We start from the raw sequence: 21,989 nt of genomic DNA on the forward strand, positions 1-21,989 counted from the left end.
CCAGGCTCCCTCCTGCACCCTCTCCAGTCACCCACATCCCAACCCCTCAAACTCTTGCCTGCCTCCAGAGCTGGGATGGGGTGGCCAGATCCTCTTCAGGGCTGATTTGACAGCCCAGAGCTGTTTTGATGCCAAACTCAATCCTGATGCAAGCAGGAAGTCGAGGGAGTTGCAGCAGCCAGGGGTTATTTTGGGGCCCTTCAGCTTCACCTTGGAGTTGCCTGAAGACTCAAACTCTTGTTATTAGTTGGTTTTATTAGCTGGAGATGGGTTTTAGTTCCTGCAGGGAGAGTCAGGAACTAAAATAGTAACAAGGTAGCGAAGAATAGGGAAGTTATTAAATGAAGAAAGGAAACATCTCTGCAGGTGAGGGCTGCTGAGGGCCAGGGTGTTCAATACAAGCAGTGTTCCCAAACATCTTCTCCACAGAGTTTGGCCCATCAGATACCTGGTTGCTCATCTAACTGTTCCAGGGGAGGTTCAAATTGGGTATTAGGAAAAATTCCTTAATGGAAAGGGTGTTGAGGTACTGGAACGGGCTGTCCCGGCGTCACTGTGGCTGAAAGTGTCAAAAAAACCTGTGGAGGTGGCACTTGGGAACAAGGTTTAGCAGTGGACTTGCCAGTGCTGGGTTGATGGTTGGGCTTGATGGCCTTAGAGGGCTTTTCCAAGCCCAGGAATTCTGTGATTCCATGTTTGGTGATTCCCATTGTCCCTGGGGCAGCCCTGAGAGATTTGGCACAAGTTTGCCAGCAGATCAGCGCTGGCACAACCCTGGAAATGGCATCAGGACCTTCCTATGGAATGTGCACAGAGGAGGAATGTCCAAGGACACTCCTGCACCTCCCTGCCCTTCTCAGGCTTTGCCAGTTCAGGTGACAAACTGTCCCAAGAGGTTTTTCCAGTGGCTCTTCAAAGTGTCAACATGTCCCTGTCCCAGCAGCCCCTCTGTGCCCTCATGGCACTCACACCAAACTTGTATTTCCAAAGGAAGACTGACCCAAATATCCACCTTCCTTTGTTTATGAAGACAGAGCTTGCAAACACCTGGGATAGGATCTGCTTCTTTGAACAGAGGTGGGAAACTCTACCAGGCATAGGGATGTGCACTGGGGATGAGCAGGGTAGGATGGGGAGGCCCAGGGGATGCACTGGAGGGGCCTGGAGGATGAGAACAGGGAACAACTTCTTGGGATTTCCCATTCCAGAAGGGAAGAGCTCCCAGTGCAGCCAGCAGGCAGCAGGTAGGCAAGAGGACTGATTTTACACTGCCAGATGTTAGGGTTAGATGGGATATTGGGGGAAAATCCTTCCCTGTGAGGGTGGTGAGGCCTTGGCACAGGTTGCCCAGGGTGGTAGGGTTGTGGCTGTACCTGGATCCCTGGAAGTGTCCAAGGCCAGGTTGGATGGGGCTTAGAGCAGCCTGGGATAGTGGAAGTTGTCCCTGTCCATGGCAGGAGGATGGAACTGGATACTTTTTAGAGTCTGTTCCAATCCAAACCATTCTGGGATTCTAAGAGGACGTGCTTTTCCAGCCAGCACCTAATCAAACAGAACCTTGCTGCTGTAGAATACGACCACAAAAATAATCTTAGAGAGGCTCAGATAAACATGGGCAGGTCCTGACTGGTTAAACATGATGGCCCAGGACCTCCAGCTAAGGAAGTATTTAATCACTGACCACCAGAAGATGGGGCAGGAGGCAAACCTGTGTCTGCCTTCTTAGGAACTTCCTAAGGCTCTAATTCCCCTTCCTGAAGCAGAGACAACAGGTCCTGCTCTCAGCCCAGAAGGGAGCACAGAGGGGCTGAGGGTCTCCTCCTTGAGAACTCAGAGAAGCCTGCATGAAGGAGTCTCTGGTTCCCAGGGCTGCTTGCAGACTCTGCTATCAAATCTCTCCCAGGACTTGCACAAACCACTGGGGTCTCCTGCCAAAACTTTGCACCACTCCAGGCAGGATTGCAGTGTGGGATAACACAGCTCCCTGTTCTGAGCTGCTGCCAAGGTGCTACCAGCTGGGATGGGGAGCTGCAAGCTCAGCCTGAGCAAAAAGGAACTTTCTCTGCATCCCTTCCATTTCCACATCTCTTCAGAGCTAACATTCCAGCAAATGTCCTGTCCTGGAAGGGTTCAAGGCCAGGAGCGACCTGGGGTAGTGGAAGGTGTTCTTGCCCAAGGGAATGAGATGGGCTTTAAGGTCCCTCCAACTCAAACTCTTCTAGGATTTCATGAAATAAGGGTGACAAGTTACTGGCTGCAGGGGTTTGGTTTGGTGAGAGGAGCCTCCCTGATCTGTGGCTGCTAAATCTGAAACCTTCCAGGACTCCAGGCAGCCCTGTGGCTGAGAAATCCGTGGTTGTGCTGTGCATGGCCAAGAACAAGGTGATTCTTCTCCCTCCTGATTTAGATATTTTCATCTACAAGAAGGGGAGAGTGAGGCAGGTCTCTGCTCAGCCCCTGCGGCTCCAGCAGCTCCCGGTGAGTTACACAAGCCAAAGCCTCTCTGCACACCTCGCAGTGCTGGAGGCACATGTGACAGATGACAGAACGTCCTTTAATTACTCTGTTCTCGCTGTCACCATCAGCAATCATGGTATTTGCTTTAAACCGGTCAGGATTTCAAAACAAGCCCGGGGTGATCAGATTGACAAAGCCTCCTGGGCTGCCTGGTATGGCATCCTGCCTGGAGCACAGAGCACGGGCTGCCTGGGAGATTGCTCAGTGCTGAGGGATTGCTGGGGAATCTCTCCTGGACCCCGAGACCAGCCCTGTGGGGCCTGACAAGGCTTGTGCCGTGCCCCTGTGGAGGTTGACTTGCACAAGGTGTTGCACAGAGCAGGTGCTTCAGGCACTGGAGGCTCCAAAGCCACACCTGGCGTGGGGTGCTTCTGGCTTTGCTGCTTCTCCTGCTGCTGCTGGTGGTGGTTTCTGGTTGCCTGGAGCCTCTGCCCTGCCTGGTGAGGAAACATAGAGGTATCTCCAGCTCTGCAGAAGGGAAGGGAGTGGGGACATTGCTCCTGAGGGGCTCTGAGGCAGCTGTGGAGGCAAATGCTCCCATTTGGCTGAGCAAGGCACATCCAGCATTAGCACATCTCCTGCTGTTCTTGTTATTTCTTCCTGACCATAATTTGTTAAACAGCTTCCCAGCCAGGCAGAGGACAGATTCCTGCCCTGTGGAGCAAGAAGGAGAGAGATTATCTGACTGTTCAGCATCAGCAGGTTACCTGCCTGTGTTTTTATACCTGGAAGCAGGAAATTGCAGCCCTGCAGTTCAAGTACCAAAAGCTACGAATGGCAGTGGGATGGAGCCTGTCCAGGCAGCTCCAGGGCCTTCCTGGGCATGGACAAAGTGCTGCAGCAGGGCAACAATGAGCCCAAATGCCTGCTTTCCCTTCCTGACTCGCCCTCTGCTTCGCTGTGAGAATGGAGCTGTCATTTGTCTCCATCCACCTCAGGGCTCTGACTCACTCGTGCTGAGCCAACAGCAGTGGGAATGTGGGATGCCAGCACTCCCACCTCATCCTCCCTGCCCTGCTGTTGCTGCCCATCTGCCCACAGCAGCCAAAGCAATAAATAAACACACGTGGCCCTGGACCACAGCGGCTGCCATTGATATCTTAAAAAAAAAAAAATTCCTTGTCAGCAGCAGTTTGGGTAGAAATCTCCATCCCAGGTGCCACAGGACAAAGCAGGTAGGGCCAGCCTCGACTTAAGCAAATTTGGATTCTCCCAAACTCACCTGCCAGAGTCTCCTCTTCCCAGTTTTTGGTGGCAGCAGCAGCAGAACTGTCTGTGCAGCATGGCTGGTAGGCACACAGCTATAAAACCCTGGCAGCTGGGCCCTGAGGCTGCTGGGCCAGCTCCTGTGAAGCCCCTGCTCCATCCCTCAACTTGGGCAAGGCTTGAGACACCCCGGGATAGTGGAAGGTATCCCTGCCAGTGGCAGGGGGTGGCACTGGGTGGGCTTTAAGGTCCCTCCCAACCAAAACCATCTGGGATTCTGTAGTTCCACTGACTGCTCTCAGCTGTCCCAGTGGGAGCCTTGGCACCCAGTGCCTGCCCCAGGGACGACAGAGAGGCAAAGGAGCTGGGATGAGGCTGGCCAGGTTAAATCCTGTCCTGTGTCACAAAGCCTGGGACATTGCCTGGGATGTGTGGCCTTGCAGGAGGGCATTAGTGCCAGGGAGCAGGAAGGGACCAGCTGAGGGGACAGGACAGTTCCTGAGGAATGCCATGTGTCACTGACCTTCACAGAGATGAGCAGAGGTGTCTTTTGTGAGGAGCCAGGTGGGCAGGAGGCAGCAAGGAGGTAAGGACTTCAGGGAAGCTTTGAGAGAAGTTTCAAATACAGGGAGGATCAGAATCACAGAGTCCTTAGGGCTGGAAAAACTTTTAAGATGATCACATCCAACCATCAGCCCAGCACCGACACTGAATTCATCACTGACCCATGTCCCCAGGTGCCACATCCACACTGCTTTTGAGCACCTCCAGGGATGGTGACTCCACCACTGCCCTGGGCAGCCCATTCCAATGCTTTGCAATCTTTCTGTGAAAAAAAAAAAGCCTCTAATTTCCAATCTAAACCTCCCTTGGAGCAACTTGAGGCTGTTTCCTTTTGTCCTGTTATCACTGCCAGAGAGCAGAGCCTGACCCTCCCTGGCTGTCCGCTCCTGTCAGGGAGTTGTGCAGAGCCAGAAGGTTCCATCTGAGCCTCCTTTTCTCCAGACTGAGCCCCTTTCCCAGCTCTGTTCCCTTCTCTGGACACGCTCTAGCCCCTTCTTGTCATGAGGAGCCCAAATCTGCCCTCAGGATTTGAGGTGGGGCCTCAGTAGTGCCAGCACTGGGGGGTCTCTGCATTGCCCTCACAAGGCCCAGAAGCTTCACCCTGTGCTCCCTGGGCACCCTCCTGTCCCCAGCCCATCCCTGTGTCAGCATCTCCAGCATCCCCAGCATCCCAGGCCCTGCTGACCACAGGCAGGAGGATGTAAACATTAGCAAGAGTTTGGAGTGAGGACTCAGCAGGAAACCAAGCTCACTTTATGACCTAGTTATTGATGAATCAGGGGAGGTGCAGACCCATGACACCCTCCCCAGTTATTTACCCAGTACATGGCACAGGATGTATCAGGGATGCTTGGACACTTTGCTCACCCCAAGGATGCCAAAGGTTTTAGGGTGGGAATACTCATTCTTTTTGATGTTCACACAGACCAGCCGTCACCTGTGTGGGTTCTTCTTCCCAAATCCATCTCTGCCACCTTCCCTGCCTCTCTTCTCAGGAATGGGCAAGTCACCACTTGCTTCTCACTGAGATTCCCTGCGGAATGGGGGAGCTCCTTTCAGCCTGGGAGCTCGGTCTCCTGCTTGCAGAGTCCATTGGGAGTTCCAAGTGAATAAAAAGCAAATCCATCCCAGACTCCCTCACATCTGGGGCAGGGGGGAGCAGCTCTCTGGGATCCCCTCAATTCCTCTGCTCCAAGTCTATCCTAGAAGGACACTAAAGCTGGACTTGGTGACATGTAATGGAGGCTCCACCATGGTGCAACATGCGCTGCTGCTGCAGTGGTTAATTACCCTCATTTCCAAACCCAGGAGGATATGTGAGGCTTTTGTAAGCCCCGCATAGCCCAGGTCTCCCAGGGATGCTCTTTTTCATAGGGACAGTAAAATAAATGGCTGAGCTTCCCAAAGAGCTTCTCCCCATGGCAGAGGCTTGATCCCTACTCTTCAGGAACCACAGGGAAAGGGATAGGGACTGGGACAAGGGCAGGGACAGGGACAAGGACAGGGACAGGAACACCTCAGAACTTGGTCGCACCTTGCCTGTGGGGTCTCTACCAGGAAGCAGTGGCCAAATAATAAGTTTCATGTTTAAGAAAACAACATATTTCTCTCAACTCTACACGGAGGGGAAAAAATGTTGTTTTGGGGGCAAAAGTTTAATTGCTGCCAAATTTCTTGAACACCTGAATGAGGTCCAGGAAGAAAATATTTGCAAAGCAGTCACCCAAATGTGTCCTGTTCAGATAGTTCTTTAACTAAATAACAAAATAAACCAGCTAGAAGAAGTGAAATCTGATAACAACATTCTTTTTGATAATGATAAAACAGCATTTGGGGGAAAAGTTGAGAAGTGATTTGAATTTAAATTCTGAAAGAGGCAGCATCACCTTGCTCCACATTTTTTGGTGAGAATTCCTGTGTTGGGTTTTCTCCTTGTGCAGGAGAGTTGGTGTAGATGTTCCCTCCCCTGGGAGAAGCAGAGCCAGGACCAGGTGCATGCGCCTGCGCAGGGAACCTGCCCGGGGGCACACAGATGATTTCAGGCTGCACTTCCACCCCGCTCTTCCAACCCTTCCAGCTCATGCTTCCCTGCCCTGCCTCCTTGCCCCTGCCCATCTGGGAGCACGGATATAAACCCCTCCAGCCAATATGTTTCCTGTGGGGGCCCAGGTTTGCCTGGAGGGTGCACATGGCTCCTGTCCCATCCCAAGTCTTTGCCTAGAGACGGAGCGAGGGGATTTTCTGGCAGCTGCTGGTGGTGAGCTCACACCGTGGGCACTCCTCTGGAGCTAGAGCAGCAGGGCAGGTTGTTGCTCCAGCTTTGCTGGAAACCTTGGAGCTCCTGGAGTGTGTGGAAGCAGTGCTGGTCCATCCAGGGAGCACAGGTAAGCCAGGCTGGGAGGAGACAGCAGCAGCCAGTGCTGGGCACTCCATCACTGCTTCCATTTTTCTGCTCCTTCTTCTGCCTCTCCATCTCTTCACCATCTCTCAACTGACATCTCTTTAGCCATGAGGTGGGATTTTCCATTCTGGGTCCAATTGCTTTTTTGCCTTGCATCGCTGTAGAAGTGACAAGAGATGAGGAGATAGTCCCTGTGGTGTGAAGGAGCACATGGAAACCCAGGAGCATGAAGAGTGAGCCTTCAAACCCTTCTGTCTGCCACCTATTTGCCTCTTGTGGTTGTGATCTCAGCTGCTCTGGGAAGCAGCCAGCCTGGATTAAGGAGAGGCCATCGTTAACAGTGGAGGTTCACCCTCCAGTCGGTCTGTCTGGTCAGAGCAGGAGCTTCAGAAGAGCTCATTTGAGTCCTGTTACACTCCTGTGTTTTCTCCCTTTGAACTGCTTGGGCAGGGAGGCAGAGGAAGCTGTGGGAGCCCCACCCTGCTGCACATCCAAGGGACTGCTGGACATTGTGGTGGATCAGCTCACCCCGCTGCAAACAGGGAGTTTCTGCTCAAGAACATCATCACCTCATGAGTGGGTTTGAGACAAATTTATGTTCCCTGCATTAGAGATGAAAATATTTTTAAAGAGAAGCAAAGAAAATTGTTTGCCACCAGTGCCTCAGGAGCTCAGAGATGCCACTGAGGCAGTGTCACCTCGGTACCTGCCTGGTGTCACCCCAAACCTGCTCACTCTGCAGGACTGGAGCAGCATGAGTGGCTGGGTTAGTCCCACACCACATCCAGGGACTGAACTGCTCAGCTCCAGGGAATTTCTGTCTCTGTTTTGTACCAAAAATCCAGCTACCGCGGGTTTGGTGGTGCTTCCAGATGCCTCTGACATTAGCACCTGTCTTCAAAAACAGCTTTACAGTCTCAAGGATATGAAAAAAAATACTGCAAATAGGAAACTTTTGATCAAAATAAGATCAGAACTGCTTTTTCAAATTAATGAAAGAGTGCTGAGAAACAGCAAGGACCGGGAAGTTTTTAACATGGGGGGGAAAAAAATAGTCAGAAGGTTAGACTTTCTTTTTGTTTGGAGTCCCATTTGTAGCTGCAGTGCTACCAGAGGCTGGGTCTGGCAGTGGAGAATCCACTGGAGGTATCAAACTCAGATCCCTTTCACTGGCAAACCAGGGTGGAGATTTGCCTGGAAGTGCACTCCAGGTGAAATCCAATTCAGAGGGAAGAGGCACCTCCCAGTGCTCCCAGTGCCCCAGGACTCTGGTAATGCCCAGGGTCTGTGCTGGTGCTCCAGGGCTGAGCTCCTATGAGCTGAGTTCCAGCCCTTGAGAAGATGCTGAAGAGCGACGGTGGAGAACAGAGCCAATGAGCACCAACCTCTGCAGGGTTGTCCACTCCCCAGAGGTAACTCAGAGCACAGGGAAATCTTCCCAGCAGGAAGGTCTGAGTCATAAAGAAAGTGAGGAGAAGGGAGAAGACAAGGTGACAAGGATTGGGCTGAAATGGGGAAGCGTCATGTGGCAGCAATGGCACCTGAGCAGAGATGTTAATGCCATGGAATGGTGACCATCCTCAGAGTTCAAGAGCATTTTCTGGGGCGATTTGCAACTCCTGCATCAAGGGGAGAGAGGAACTATTGAGCAGTAGGATGTGTGTTGGGAAGAGGATGAGTCCTTGGTAGCCGGGTAAGGCGCTGTGCTGGGCTGGCTGGTGCCACACATGTAAGGAACTGGGTTCCCTTTGGGTGTGCAGCCTTCTCCTCCCCTGTGCCCACCACTAACCTGCTCCTCTCCTTTTCCCCAAGGTGCCTGAGGATGCCGAGCATATTTTCCTACCAGAGTGCCGAGGTGGATTGGTGTGAGGGCAACTTCGAGCGCTCGGCGGTCATTGCCGAGTACTACAACACCGTGAGTGGCTGAGGGAGGCTGGGGCCGGCTCCAGGCACCCAGGAGCTGCTTTTGGGATCCAGACAGGACGGGACATCCCTGTTTTCTTTACTCCTCCTCGCTCCTTTGAACTTGCTGGTGCTGGAGGGTGCTGGTATGGGGAGTGTTTCTGAGCTTCAGGTAAATCACGGGACTTTTGTTGCTTGCAATGGTCACTCCCCAAAATGTGCTGGGGTCAGGGGCGATGCTGGTGTGTGTGTGTGTGGGGGGGGGGGTTTGATTCCCAGTGAGAAAACTCCGGCAGAGTTCCTTCACAGCCCAGATCTGTGAGATCCTGTTTTACCAGTCCTGCAGCTCTGCTGCCAACCGGGCTAAGTCCCACACAGGGCTCATATATTCCAGCTAAACGTACAGGAGTGGCAAAATGAGAGGCAGCACTTCCATGAACCGTGTCAGGCAGGTTGGGAATACAGAACTCAGAAGGAAACTGGTGCACGAGCCAGTTTCACCTCCTGTGATCCTTTATCACCCAGGCTGCATCCAGTGCCAGTGCCTCGGCTGAAGCATGGCTGGAGTATCCATATCTGCCTGCAGAGGGCTGAGATAAGTGGCCTCTCCAAGCATGTCCTGCTCCCTCAGAGCAATTAAAGGCTCCCAGGGGTGTGAGGCATGTGGATTTACAGCCTTCCACAGGCCTTGTTTACAACTTTTGGCAATTACTGTCTAACACTAGAAGATCTTGTTCTCATGGAAATGGCTCTTCCACTTTTTTTTAAAGCATTTCCTGTTTTTAATAAATTACCTGTAATAATGATAATTCTCCAGCCCAAGTCCTGCAGGCTCTAATCGCCCAGCCAGGGTCTCAGAGGAGGGGGCTGTGTGTATTCACTGCTCTTTGAGGCACTCAACAAAGACAAACCTACCAGTCCAGACCAAATCCTGTTTCCCTGTGGCACCCAGCTGGTGTTTTGTGCTGTCTGCTGCTTACTGCTGCTGCTGCAATGGGCTCAGAGGTGCAGAGCAGGGCATATAACGAGCAAGGAGATACAGAAATCACTCAATACTCACATCAGCACCTCAGATCTCAGGGCCTAGAGCAACCTGCTTGAGTGGAACACATCCCTGCACATGGCAAAGAGTGGAAGGAGATGATCTTTAAGGTCCCTTCCAACTGAAACCATTCTTAATGCAGCTGGAAGTGCCCAAGGCCTCTGTGTTTGAGAGAGTCACTGCTAACACTGGAGAGGGGCTGATTTCCACCAAGAACACAAAGCCTGAAAGTGAAGGTTTTGATTTTGGTCTGAATTCCTTCCAGGAGATAAATTTGCCTCACGTCCTAGTTTGATACATAAGGCAGCATTTTTTAAACACGTCTTTGGAGCCTAGATACCATTTACAGCTAGACTGACAAAGTGGCTCAGAATCCTTATCACACCAACAACTATCTCAGGAGCTCTTCAAAAACACTTCAGTGTCTGGCTCCTCTGCTGGACAGCAGCTGGTGTGGCCAGATGCATGACTAATTCTTGTAGGTCCTCTAATTCCCATAAAACTTTAACTCTCAGCTGCCTGGGTCGTCCTGTGGCACAGGTTTCTAAATTCTGTGGCTACTCCTGAAAATCTCACTCAGGCGCCCAGTCCTGGAGGGAGGTCCCTGCTAGCCACAACCTCTCCCTGTTTTTCATATCACATCCTTTTTGCCAGGCTCAGGAGACCAGCAGAGTGCCTGTGCAGAAAGGGAAACAATTCTCTTAGGATGTGATTCCTGAGCAGCAGGAATCTAACCCTGCTATGTCAGCTGCCTGCCTTAGGCTGGCTGGTGACCTCCTGTCCAGACAAGGGGTGGCAGAGGAGCAAACCCTCCTAAAATCTGCCATTATCTAAGCATCTGACAACAGCCCCAAGGCTGCACCATGCTCAGGGCCAGACCTTGTCACCAAAAGTGAGCAGGAACATCCCTGACATGGAAATCACCTCTTCCTCAGCCAGCACAGCCTGGCTGGCACTGCCTGGGTCCCATCCTCAGCTGGCACTGCCTGGGTTTCACCCCCTGCAGCAGCACAGGCATCACCCCTTCCTGCTCTGGGATCTCCCCAGGATCAGGCTCCTTGTGATGATCCCTAAAGGGGGGATTATAGAAATCTGACTGGGCTGAGATCTGTAGCTATCCCTGCTGGCTGCACCCTGCAGCCCCAGGTGTGATCCTAACAGCCTGCATCTTCTCTTCTTCTCTCCATTTATTTGTCCCCTATTTTCAGGTTGCTGCCTCTCTGCAGCAAGCATTGCTGCCCTGAATTAATTATACCAATATTTACCTCAGCGTCAATTTTCTGGAGTTTTAGGCTAGCTGGGAACCCAGCCAGCTTCTACCCAAGCCTCCTGGAACACTAAATCAGCAGGGTTTCCTCACACAGCATCCTCTTCAATATCTTCCTTCCAGCCCTGCCCAGGGCTGGAGCAGAGCTGTTCTGTGCCAGCAGCAGCAAATGTGCTGCTGGGGATTGCTCTGTGCCAGCCACACTCTCCCAGGCCTGCTTGGCTTGGATGCTTTTTATTAGAAATAAGCACCAGGGGTATGAGAAAAGAATGTAAACAGTACCTTTAAGTACCTAATAATACATGGTGGCTCATGGCTGGATGCAGTTCAGCAACAAAGCTCTATTTATAGTGACTCAGTGACCCAGAAATTTATTGTCTTCTGGCTGCTTGGGGGAGAGTAGAACTGTGCTCCAGGAGGGTCATCAGTCAGGGACTTGTCTTTCTACCCTCGTTTCTTTGCTGATCCAGGATGCTGGTAATGACACCCACGTCCTCAGCAGTGTCTCTTTGCAGTAGCTCTGACACTGCTCACACCCAGAGCTCCTGGATGCTCCACTGAGTAGTGAAATAAAGGATGCAGATCTACCAGAGAAGGGCTCACTGGCAGTGGCAGGGCTGTGTGGGGTGTCCTGGCCCTCTCACATTCTCACTAATCCCATGACTCTCTTGCTAGCCCAGAAAGTTGTGCTCAGGAGCACGGCCCAGGATGCTGCAAACATTCCCCAAACTGCTGCTTCCTGCCCCAAAGCACCAGCATTGTGATGTCAGGACCTGCAGCTTCATCCCCTGCAACACAGGCCTGGCTTTAGGAACTTGCTAACAGGTCTGGAGAGCCTCAGATGTACTCACTTCTGTCTCTGGCCCTATGGGCTCCTCTGTCAGCTAAAGCTGGTTCACTGTGAGTGAGAATGAACTCCCTGCCATGAGTCCTGCAGGAAGCTCCTTCCACTGCAGAAAGTGCCTGGCTGGAGTGAGGAGCAGCGTCTGTTGCCATTGCACTACTGCTGTGCTTAAACCAGCACCTCCTGCCTCAGTCCATATCAGAGGCTGATCTCACCTGTCACAGGTGAAGGTTCTGTCCTTCAGTCTCAGGCTGGAGCTGCAGAAGTTGGGGTCTTCCCAATGATCCTATTCATGCACCAGGATTTGAGCCATGTTGTTGATCCCAGCCTCACCTCTCTCCTAGGAAAAGAAGCAAATAGTTGGGTTCAGCTGAGGCACACACTTATTGTAGCTCACACCTATTGGGGAGTGGGACAGGCTGGGAGCTCAGGCAGGTGGACTCTCACATGTCCTTTCACACCTTGGCTCCATCACCACTCCCTTATCCCCATGACATCCCTGGCAGAGGGAGCTGCTGTGTCCTGGCCAGTGTGACCAAAGAGGTTGAAATATAAGCTGTGCTAGGGGGTCCCAGCCTGAGCAGAAACTCCAGAAACGTTTCTAATGGGTGTCTTGGGAGCAAAACCCTCCTAACCACATCTGAAATGGAGCTTGCCACATCCCAGAGGGAGGACAGAAAGTCAGCATTTACAAATCAGGGCTTGGAGCCGACAAGTGATGAAAACCCCGTGTCCCCCACGGGGGTGGGAGCTGTCCCCTAAATCCCAGCTTGGCTGCTCTGCAAGGAATCCCGTTTATCTCTCTGACCCTATTGGCACGGTTCCCCTGGTTATCCCTCCCCTCTGCTATCTGATCTTGCACATCTCGTCCCGAATTAATGAAGTGATAACACAGCTATCATGTAATTAATGGCACTGTTGCAATGCCCAGTGCTCAGGGATCCAGAGCTCTCCTCTCCCTCGTTTCCTCACTGACTGCGTGCTGGCACTTGCACTCTCCTGCCTTTTCCCCAAGCATTTTCCCTCTCCTTGCTATCCCTGCTTGCCTTCCAAAAAGCAATTATTTCAGGGGAAAAGAAATGTTTGAAGCATGGTTGTTGCTTGAACACATGGTTTGATTTCTCAGTAATTTCTGAACAATTTGACCTCGAGGGTGCAAGTGGAAGCAGCACTTCTTTTTTCATGGCTGGAATGGGAATTGGCCTGGATTTTGCTCTAAGCACCTATGGAAAACCAATACATTTGGCCTGAGAACTGCTGCTAATGGGAGCATCAACTTGTCTCATGGAAGTGTTAGTGAAAATCAAGATGAATCTCCAGTGTTTAAGGGAATAGAGACCTCACATTAGGCGTGAATTGTGTTTCCCTCTGGAATATGAGAGGGTGTGTTCCAGAGAGATGACAACATCCCAATGATTTGCAGCCCTGTTACCATAAACTGGGAACCCAGGTGACACCACAAGCCCAGCAGTGATTTTGCAGTTTACCTGGTGCTGCTGAGGCAGGGGAGACTCCAGCTGTGATTGCCAAATTCCAGGCGTGGGGTCTGGGTCAGCATGGAGCTGGAAGATGAAAGGAAAAGGATTGTCAGGCTGAGATAAAAGTCACCCTGGTGCTTTGCCAAACGGCACTTCAGCAGATGGCTCCAGAGCCCCAAAGAGCTGTCTGGCAGGTAAATGCAGCACCACAATCCCAACCTCTCCTAAGCAAAGAACCATTTTCCCTGGGGAGGCCATTCTTCCCAGTGATCTCCCTTCCCTGAGCTTTCAAAGTCAGGTGAAAAAGGCAGGGTAGGAACCCATAGAGGGTAATTAAATTAGTTCAGATTTCCCTTCCCCATGCTGCAGGGTGGAGCAGGCCTGGCCCAGCAGACAGGTCCAGGCTTTGGGCACTCGCTGCTCCTCCCCAGCTCCCACATTTTGCCCATCAGCATCTCCTCTCTCCAAAGCACTGGCACCTTCAGCCAGTGCAGCAAGAGGCTGAGCCCCAGCATCAGCCCCTGCTCCCCAGCACTATCCCTTGCTCTCCAGCACCATCCCCTGCTCCCCAGCACCATCCTCTCCTCCCCAGCACCATCCCCTGCTCCCCAGACTAATCAAAGTCTGCCAAAGAAGGAATTTTGAAGAGTTGGAAACCAGAGCAGAATAATTCCTCTGTGTTCATTTGCCAGCTGTGTTTACAGGAGGTGTATGACCTCATGTAATTACCAGTGTCCAGACAGGTGGCTTCACACCTGACACCACAGGATGTCACCTCAGTCCTGCCTGTGCCCACCTACTGATGTCCTGCTCATCCTGCTGCTCTCCACCACACCCACTAGCAGTTCAGGATGTTTTGCTGACCGTGGCTTGCTGTGCTGGCTGAGCTCCTCACACCCTTCCAACCCCTCACAGGGGAATCTCTGCTGGCTGGAAGGGTCAGGAGACATCCAGGCAGCTCCTGGAGGGCCTGGGTTGATATGAGAGGGAGATGACTGCAAACAGAGGAGTTTCTTGGAGGCACCAGGCAGCTGAAGATAAACCAGCATCACCCAGAAAGGACACAGCAGCTCACCCCAGAGGGAGGGCAGAGGTGTCTGCAGCCACTGCTGCCACAGTGAGAGCTGTCCTTCCAGTTCCAGCCTGGCTTCTGGAGAAACACCTCTGCCCTCATCCTGTGCCAAGAACAATCCCTGCTTCCACATGAGGTTCTGCTGGAGATCAGGATCCTCCTCACACACAGAGGTGCTGAGGGATGTGGTGGGATGGGGCTTGCCCAGAGCTGAGCGTGCCTCTTGTTTTTCAGATCAGCAATGTGAGCTTCTTTGTGCTGTCTCCTGCACTGCTGTACCTGAACAGGCAGTACTGCCAGAAGAAGGCTGTGCCCCTCTACTTTGTCTCGGGGCTGCTCCTCCTTGTAGGTAGGTACCAGCATTGTGGGAAGACCACACAGGTTGCCACACTACCCAACATGAGACCTTTGGAGGGTCTCAGTGGCCAAAGCACAGGGAAAACTCAGGTAGGTAACCAAGCAGCCAGGTTAGTTGGAAGCCTGCAGCCCATGGTTCCTCCCAGCTGTGGATATGCAGCTTCCAGCCCTGTAATTCCCTGTGGTGTGACTGGACTGGCTCAGACCCTTAAGCACCAAAATCCACACCCTGCTCTTCAGGAATGGTCTATCTTCAGGAATGGCCCCCAGGAACCTCCCAGGGCTTGTAGGAGGATGGAGCTTTGTCATCTCAAGGTGCTCTTGCTCCTTGCAGGTGTCTTCTCCATGTACTTCCACATGACCCTGAGCTACATGGGACAGCTTTTGGATGAACTCTCCATCCTCTGGACGCTGGCTGTGGCTTATTCCTTCTGGTATCCACAGGCTTACTTCCCCAAGTGCATCAAGACCAGGTATGACCCAGGGGGACACGGTGCAGGCTCTGAGGAGAGGGATGGGACATTGACACTGAGGTGGAGTGACTCACAGATCTGCCAGTTCCCCTGCAAGGGGTCAGCTCTGAGGTCACTGAAGAGCTTTAGGACCAGGCCCTCCTTCTTCTGGTGCTGACAGAGAAAAAGTCAAAACCCTCCTGTGCTGGGCTCCTCTCAGCTGGAGCTGCTTGTGTTTGTGTCACTGCAGAGGAAACTTTGCATGGAGAATTTCAAAATTAATTAGGAAATGAAACGTTCCTGAACATTAACATTCAATTACTCATGCCGACAATCTGTTCCAGCATCCTCTGTCATCCACAGAGAGCTTTCCCTCAAGGCTGAGAGCGTTTCCCATAGGACAAGATGGTTAAACCCCTCATTTCAAGGAGGGCTGGCAGGGCTGGAGGAGCCCAGCAGAAAGGATGGGGCCGCTGGGAGGGCATGGACTAGCAGAAATGGGAACCCAGCAGGGCTTTACTCAGAGGATGTCTCCTCCTGGTTGGAGCCCTCTGAGCTAGCCCAGTTCCTTGCAAAGACCTTCTCCAAGTCTGCTCTTCCCATGCCGCAGAGGAGGTCACCAGGAGTTCACGGTGGAGACGCGGCTGGGGGAGACGGAAGGGACTTGGGAAGGGATTTGCATGTGAAAGGACCCTCGGAGCCCTATTGTTGCTCAGGGAGCCCAAATCGGTGTTCACACAGCCCTGCCTGGCAGCCCTTCCCTGTGCACAGCTCCCTGCCTTTGCCTCATCCCTGGCACCACCATGAAAGTGCAGGAGCTGCCTCCTGGGCTGTGCTCCGGGGCTCGGACCCACCGGGGGCTGCTACCTCAACCTTCCTGCCCGGACCCCACAGACACTGAGGTCAGCCACGTGCAAACAGACAGGAGGGGCTGGAGAAGCTTTTCTCCTCTCAGGACAGAAGCAGGAACTTCCCCACCCTTACTCTCCCCTCCTGAGAGCCCTGGGGGCACTGACACTCACTCCCAATTCCCCTCAGGAGGCATTTCTTCTGGTTGACTGGAATCACCACCGTGATCAGCACCTTGATGTCTTTCATCAAGCCGACCCTCAATGCCTATGCGCTCAACTGCATCGCCTTCCACCTGCTGTACCTGACGTGGAGGGAGCTCAAGAAGTAAGGAGGGGGCTCAGGGGTTAGCTGCAGGTCCAGCTGTACTCCTGTTGGGCAGTGACTCTGTCCTCAACAGCGAATGGAGCCCAAGACTTCACCAGCCACGTGTACTGGGGAGGGACCACGCAGAGGCCCAGGCAGGACTGTGGGCAGTGGGGTACAAGAAGGGCACCTGGCCCAGATGGCCACACAGAATGGGGACAACTCATGGGACAGCGGTGGAGTAATCATCCCTGGAAGTTTTCAAAAACCCTGTGGATGTGGCATGTGAGGACAGGGTTTTGTGTTGAACATGGTGCTGGTACTGGGTTAACAGTTGGACATGATGATCTTCAAGGTCTTTTCTGACCTTTACAGTCTATGAGTCCATGAGTCTCCCCCTTGGCTACCATCTCTGCAGTTCCTTCCCCTTTGTGGGGCATTTGGGAACTAGTGGGGGGCTGGGAGAATCCTCCAGGGTCTGGAGAGAAAGACAGGAGTGCTTTGGCATCTCCTGGCATCATCCTCACACCCAGAAAGTCAGAAATCCTCTCCCCAGAGCCACACTTCTCCAGTTGCTGTGTAATTCTGAGGAATACTCTCCAGAAGGGTTTGCACTGCTGCATGTGCAGGCAGGAACCAGTCCACTTTAAAATCCCCTTTCCTTCCAACACGATTACTCTGCTCCCTGTCCCTCGCTGTGCGTTCCAGGTGCAATGACAAACGGGTTCACCGGATGGCCGCGGTCATGGTGATGTGGTGGGCACTGGCCATCACAAGCTGGATCAGTGACCGGTGGCTCTGCTGGCTCTGGCAGGCCATCAACTTCCCCTACTTCCACAGCTTCTGGTAAGTGCTACAGGAATCCCAGCCCAAACACTTCCTGGGCTGAAAGGTCCACAGCAGAGAAATAGCAGCTGAGACAGTGAGCTGCATTATTTCCCCACTCTTTTGCCCTTTCCTGTCACTATTGGTGCTTCTCTTCACTCAGCCCTAACCACTATTTAATGTCCCTCTCCTCCTCCACACCGGCCAAGCACTGTTTTGCAAATGAAATGGTTCCAGAAGTCCCTCCAGGTGGGCACTGTCTCTCAAAAAGGCTGCGGCTGCTCCCAGGGTGCTGTGTGAAGTGCAACATCCTTGGGGTTATTTTAGCAGCCAAACTGAAAAGCAGGGCTTTGTTTGGACCTGACATTTCAGTGCCTGCCCAGGTGGGGCTGCAAGTGCTGCACACTCAGATCCATCCCCACAAAGCACTGGGGTGGCTGGACAGACAATGCAGCCAGGAAATGGGCAAAGGTTGGCATGAGTCCCCTATGTCACCCCAGCCCCCTGCACCAGGAATTGTCCCCAGCCTAGCTCACAGAGCTCTGCCAGGATTTTCCTGTAGGCACAAACCCTGCAGGACCTTCTCTCCCTGCAGCCCTAGGGAGACCTTTGGGGGCTGCAGCCTCAGGGTGGCCATGCCAGCAGGCAAAGATCCCTCTGTCCAACAAGTGTTTTTGCTTTCCTTGGCAGGCATGTGCTGATAGCCATGTCCCTGCTGTACTGCTGCCCGCTTGTCATCTACTTCGACGTCAGCTATGAGATGCCCTCGTTCAAGCCAAAGCTGGAATACTGGCCCAGTGACTCATGGCCTGTTGTGGTGCCCTACGTCACCCTGGAGGAACCCCACAAGCAGTGCTAGAGCTGGGTGCCCTCAGGCCTCCCTGGGACATGGGCTGTGTGATGCTCACACAGGGAACATCTCAGTTGTGCTCCTCCTGTTCCTCAGACAGGGGCACTGTGGTAGCAGAGGGGCCAGGGAGCAGCTGAGGCCTTGTGATGCTGGGCATGAAGCAAGATGGAGCCCACAGGTGCCTTGGAACGCTCTGCCCAGACTGGTGTTCAGGGAGCTGGAGATTTCCTCCAGCAGATCCCAACGAGGAGGGGAGGGACACGGTGCTGCTTCTGTGTCCTCTGTGTTATTCAAGCACCAGCACCCCTTGCTGACAAGGGCACAGCAGAGAACACTGAAGCCAAACTGGTGACAGCTGGGCTTGTTGGGGCTGCTCTAATTATTATTATTAACTCTATTTATTGATGTATGTGGTCTTATTCAGGAGAGCTGTGCATTAAAGCTGTGGACACTGACTTACACTGAAGCCCTTTTTTTAACTCTGACTGCACCACATCCTCTCATCTGCCAGTCACTCCCATAGACAGGGTGGCCGAAGCTCTCTCTGACCCAGGGAGAGCTGTTTATAAAGAGAAATCCTGGGTGACAGCCCAAAAAGAGGTTCTGCTGGCCCAGGTTGTGAGGTGCCCTGCCTCAGGCTCTTCCCCTTCCTCAAGCCCCAGTGGCCCTTGTTCCTCCTCAGCTCTGATTCTCCAAAGGCCAAAACGGTAACCTGGAGACTCCTCTGCTTTCTGGAAGGGCTGTCTGGCAGCAGGATCAGGTAAAGAGCCAGCATGGTCAAAGCTGGAGGAGAAGGAGGGATCGTCCTGCTCTGCACTGCACTGGGGCAGCCTCACCTCCAGTGCTGGGGGCACCTTGGACACCACAAAATCAGGAGCCAGAGCTACTGGAGAGTGTCCAAAGGAGGGACACGGAGCTGGGGAAGGGTCTGAGGAGCAGCTGAGGGCACTTGGCTCGTTCAGCTGGAGCAGAGGAGACTTAGTGGAGACTCCTCGGGGGCTGCAGCTTCTCCCGAGGGGAGGCAGAGGGGCAGGGGCTGAGCTCTGCTCTGGGACAGGGACAGGAGCCCAGCAAGGGCTGGAGCTGCGTCAGGGCTTGGGATGGAGCTCAGGGAAAGGTTCTTCTTTCCCCCGAGGGTGCTGGGCACTGCCCAGGCTCCCCAGGGAATGGTCCCAGCCCCAAGGCTGCCAGAGCTCCAGGAGCGTTTGGACACCGCTCTCAGGGATGCTCAGGGTGGGATTGTTGGGGTGTCTGGGCAGGGACAGGGGCTGGGCTGATGATCCCTGTGGGTCCCTCCCAGGTCAGGATATTCTGGGATTAGATAAAAATGTCATTACCTTTGTAGGAACAAAGAGATTAAGAGCTTCAAGAGACACTGCTGTACTTTCCAGGTTGTCCCCACTGTTGCTCTCACAGCCGTTCTCCTGTTCCCTGAATCTTGCTGCTCACAGAGACAAGCTGAGCCCTGTGGTGGGTCTGGGTCCTGGCCCAGGCTGTAGGGACTGTTGCTGGGGAGCACCAAGGCTGAGAGATGGCTGAGGTTGGCTCCCTGCAACGCAGCCACACCAAGTGAATGTCACTCCAGGGGCCATTTTTGGGCCCCTACAAGTAAAGGAACAGCAGGAGCACTCTGGATTTTATCTCTGAGTAGGTGATGGGGGGCGGTTCTTTCTCCCATAGCCGTGGCTGTCTCGTGGCTCCCTCTGCAATGGTCCCCAAGGCCACTAGATGGCAAATTTGGCTCACGAACCCCGAGTAATATTTCATCCTGGGAGAGGGATGCTTTGCCACGGACTGGACTCCCAGGCCTGGTCCCTCTGTTGTCTCCATCCCCCAGCACTCGGATCAGACACCTCTTCTCGAGCACGGCCACCCCTCAGACACCTGCACAAGACGCAGGGCCCTGGGAACTCGCATCTCCAGCCTGTGCATGGCTCTGTCTGCCCGTGCTGGTGCCCATCTCATCACTTGGCCTCTTTGTCTCCCCTGTGTGCCACCACTCCCACCTTTCCCCTCATCACCCCGTCTCCCTTTCGCTGACCCTTCCCGCCGCTCTCCCCACTTCTCACCCTTTCCCCGGCCCATCACATTCTTCCCCAGCCTATTAATAACTTCTGGGCAATTGCACCGGGTCCCCGCTGGGCCCGGCCCCGCCGCCGCCGCTGCCCCGCGCAGCCACTGAACGCGCCGGCAGCAAGTTCAAAAGTGCAGCGGGGCTTTCACAGCCCCGAGCCCCGTCAGGGGGTGGAGGAGGCCGCTTCCAAAGAAAAGGCGGCGTTGCCAGGGAGCCCCTGGCACAGGAAAAGGGGGTCACCTTCACCTCCGGCAGGACCCGCCGAGATGGACAGGCGCCAGCAGCCCCGCGGGCTGGAGATGCTGAGAGCGGCCGGGAGGATGAAGGGCTGGGACGGGGGCGAGCAGGGCTAATTGGCCACCTCCGGCCACCGAGCCCCGGTGGGATGCTCGGCCGAGTGGCCAAATCCCCCCGTGCAGTATGGAAATAAGGGAGGTGTCCCCGGCGCCGCTGCCGGGAGAACAATGTTGCTGCAGTTGAGTGACTGTAACAGGCCCCGATGACAGCCGGGGCCGCGTTAAAAATGCCTATTCAAGCAGATCAAGACATTGAGAGGCCTCGTGGGGATCTGAAACCCTCGGGGATTTCTGGATGAGGCCAGAAGCTGAACCCCCAGCCCTGGGAACCTGGACAAAAAAAAAAAAAAAAAGAGAAAAAAAAGAGAGAGAGAAGAAAGAAAAGAAACCCACAAAGCAGTTTTAAAAGGGCGGCAGCGCCCGAGGCTGGGCCTCCTGCTCCAAGCCTGAGAAAGCAAAGCAGCCCCAAAACCAGGCTGTGACGGTGCTCTGGGCATCCCCAGGGCTGCACAGCGTTATCTGAGGCTGGCTTTGCACTTCCAAAATGCCCCCAAGCTGCTGGGGATATTCTGTCCTTCCTGCCAGGGAGCCACAGCTGCAGTCTGTGGGGCAGAGCTGACTAACACCCCTAAAAACTGTCAGGGGGACGAAGGGATGGCCAGAACAGTGAATGGGGAGCTCGTCGGGGTGAGAGGCAGCAGTTCTCAGCACCCTGGGGAGTTGTGAGGGCTCCCCGTGTCCGGCTCCTGGGCCGTGTGGCCGTGATGGGTGTGACACCAGCTCAGACAGGACAACAGGCAGGGCAGGAGGACCTGCAAACCCCCCGTGCTCAGGGGGCTGAGCTGGGACTGGCCAAAAAAGAAACTTCTCTTTAATTCTGACACATCATTTCCCTGCATTGGTCCTCTGCGTAGCTGCATAAACCACAAAAGAGAGAGGCAAGAGAAGGAGCGGGAATGAGGAAGAGGATGGAGGCTGCTCCTGTCAGCTGATGCCAGATTAAAGAGGTTGGGAAACAACAGCATCAGTTGGGTCTATTTGGTGCAATTACAAAACAAATGAAAGAAAAACGCTGATAAGGCACCAGTCCTGCAGAATCAAGGATTAACATTTACCTGTTCTGCTGCACCAGTTGCTTCCCGCTGTTTCAGATTCCCAGGATTTGGCAGGCAGACTGGAAACTTTTCAAGGCAGAGTGATTTATCTGTAAAAGATATTGCACATTCACAGGCCTGCATAAATAATGCAAAAGTAATTAATAATAACTCTGTCCCTGCTCTTAACAATGCCAGGAAAAGAAATTGCTTCACTGGAGTGTCACTTATGCCTTTTGGAAAAGATCTTTATTTGTTTAGTGTCTCAGAGAGAAAGGACAGGGTAGTTTTGAAACAGGGAATGGAGGTCACACAGTCCTGGGACTTTAGTGCCAGCTTAGCAATCTTCAGGATTGATTTAAAGAATCTTAAAGAATCTGGAGTTATGTGAAACCAACATTGATTCAGTTTTGATTTTATGTTTAGTTTTAATCTCTCATGTCTGCAGTCAAAAGTTTGAAACCATGAACATGAAGAGCTGAGAAACCTGGGAAGGAAAGAGATAAGCTCCAAGAATTATTACTTTGAAAAGTCTTGTCCTTTCAACTCCCAGTGTAACTTTTGAGGTTTGACACAGGATTTCCAATTTGGGG

General features: G+C 53.2%; 1 protein-coding gene across 7 annotated transcripts; it reads left to right on the plus strand.

The window, feature by feature from the left end:
• Nucleotides 1-4: 4 nt before the first annotated feature.
• On the plus strand, nt 5-18,391 carry ACER1 (alkaline ceramidase 1). Of its 7 annotated transcripts, XM_062510409.1 has the most exons (8): nt 6,598-6,671; nt 7,139-7,264; nt 8,501-8,603; nt 14,528-14,642; nt 14,985-15,123; nt 16,141-16,278; nt 16,966-17,103; nt 17,773-18,391. In XM_062510409.1, the coding sequence occupies exons 3-8, from the start codon at nt 8,511-8,513 to the stop codon at nt 17,939-17,941; spliced, it is 792 nt and encodes a 263-aa protein (XP_062366393.1). In that variant the 5' UTR covers nt 6,598-6,671; nt 7,139-7,264; nt 8,501-8,510; the 3' UTR covers nt 17,942-18,391. The 7 variants fall into 7 exon arrangements, with proteins under 7 accessions (XP_062366386.1, XP_062366387.1, XP_062366390.1 ...); XM_062510402.1 differs by having other exon boundaries at nt 5-7,264; XM_062510403.1 differs by lacking the exon at nt 7,139-7,264 and having other exon boundaries at nt 5-6,921.
• Nucleotides 18,392-21,989: the final 3,598 nt, after the last annotated feature.

The sequence above is a fragment of the Cinclus cinclus genome, chromosome 28 (assembly GCF_963662255.1).
Source record: "Cinclus cinclus chromosome 28, bCinCin1.1, whole genome shotgun sequence".
In the NCBI taxonomy this organism is placed as follows: Eukaryota; Metazoa; Chordata; class Aves; order Passeriformes; family Cinclidae; genus Cinclus; species Cinclus cinclus.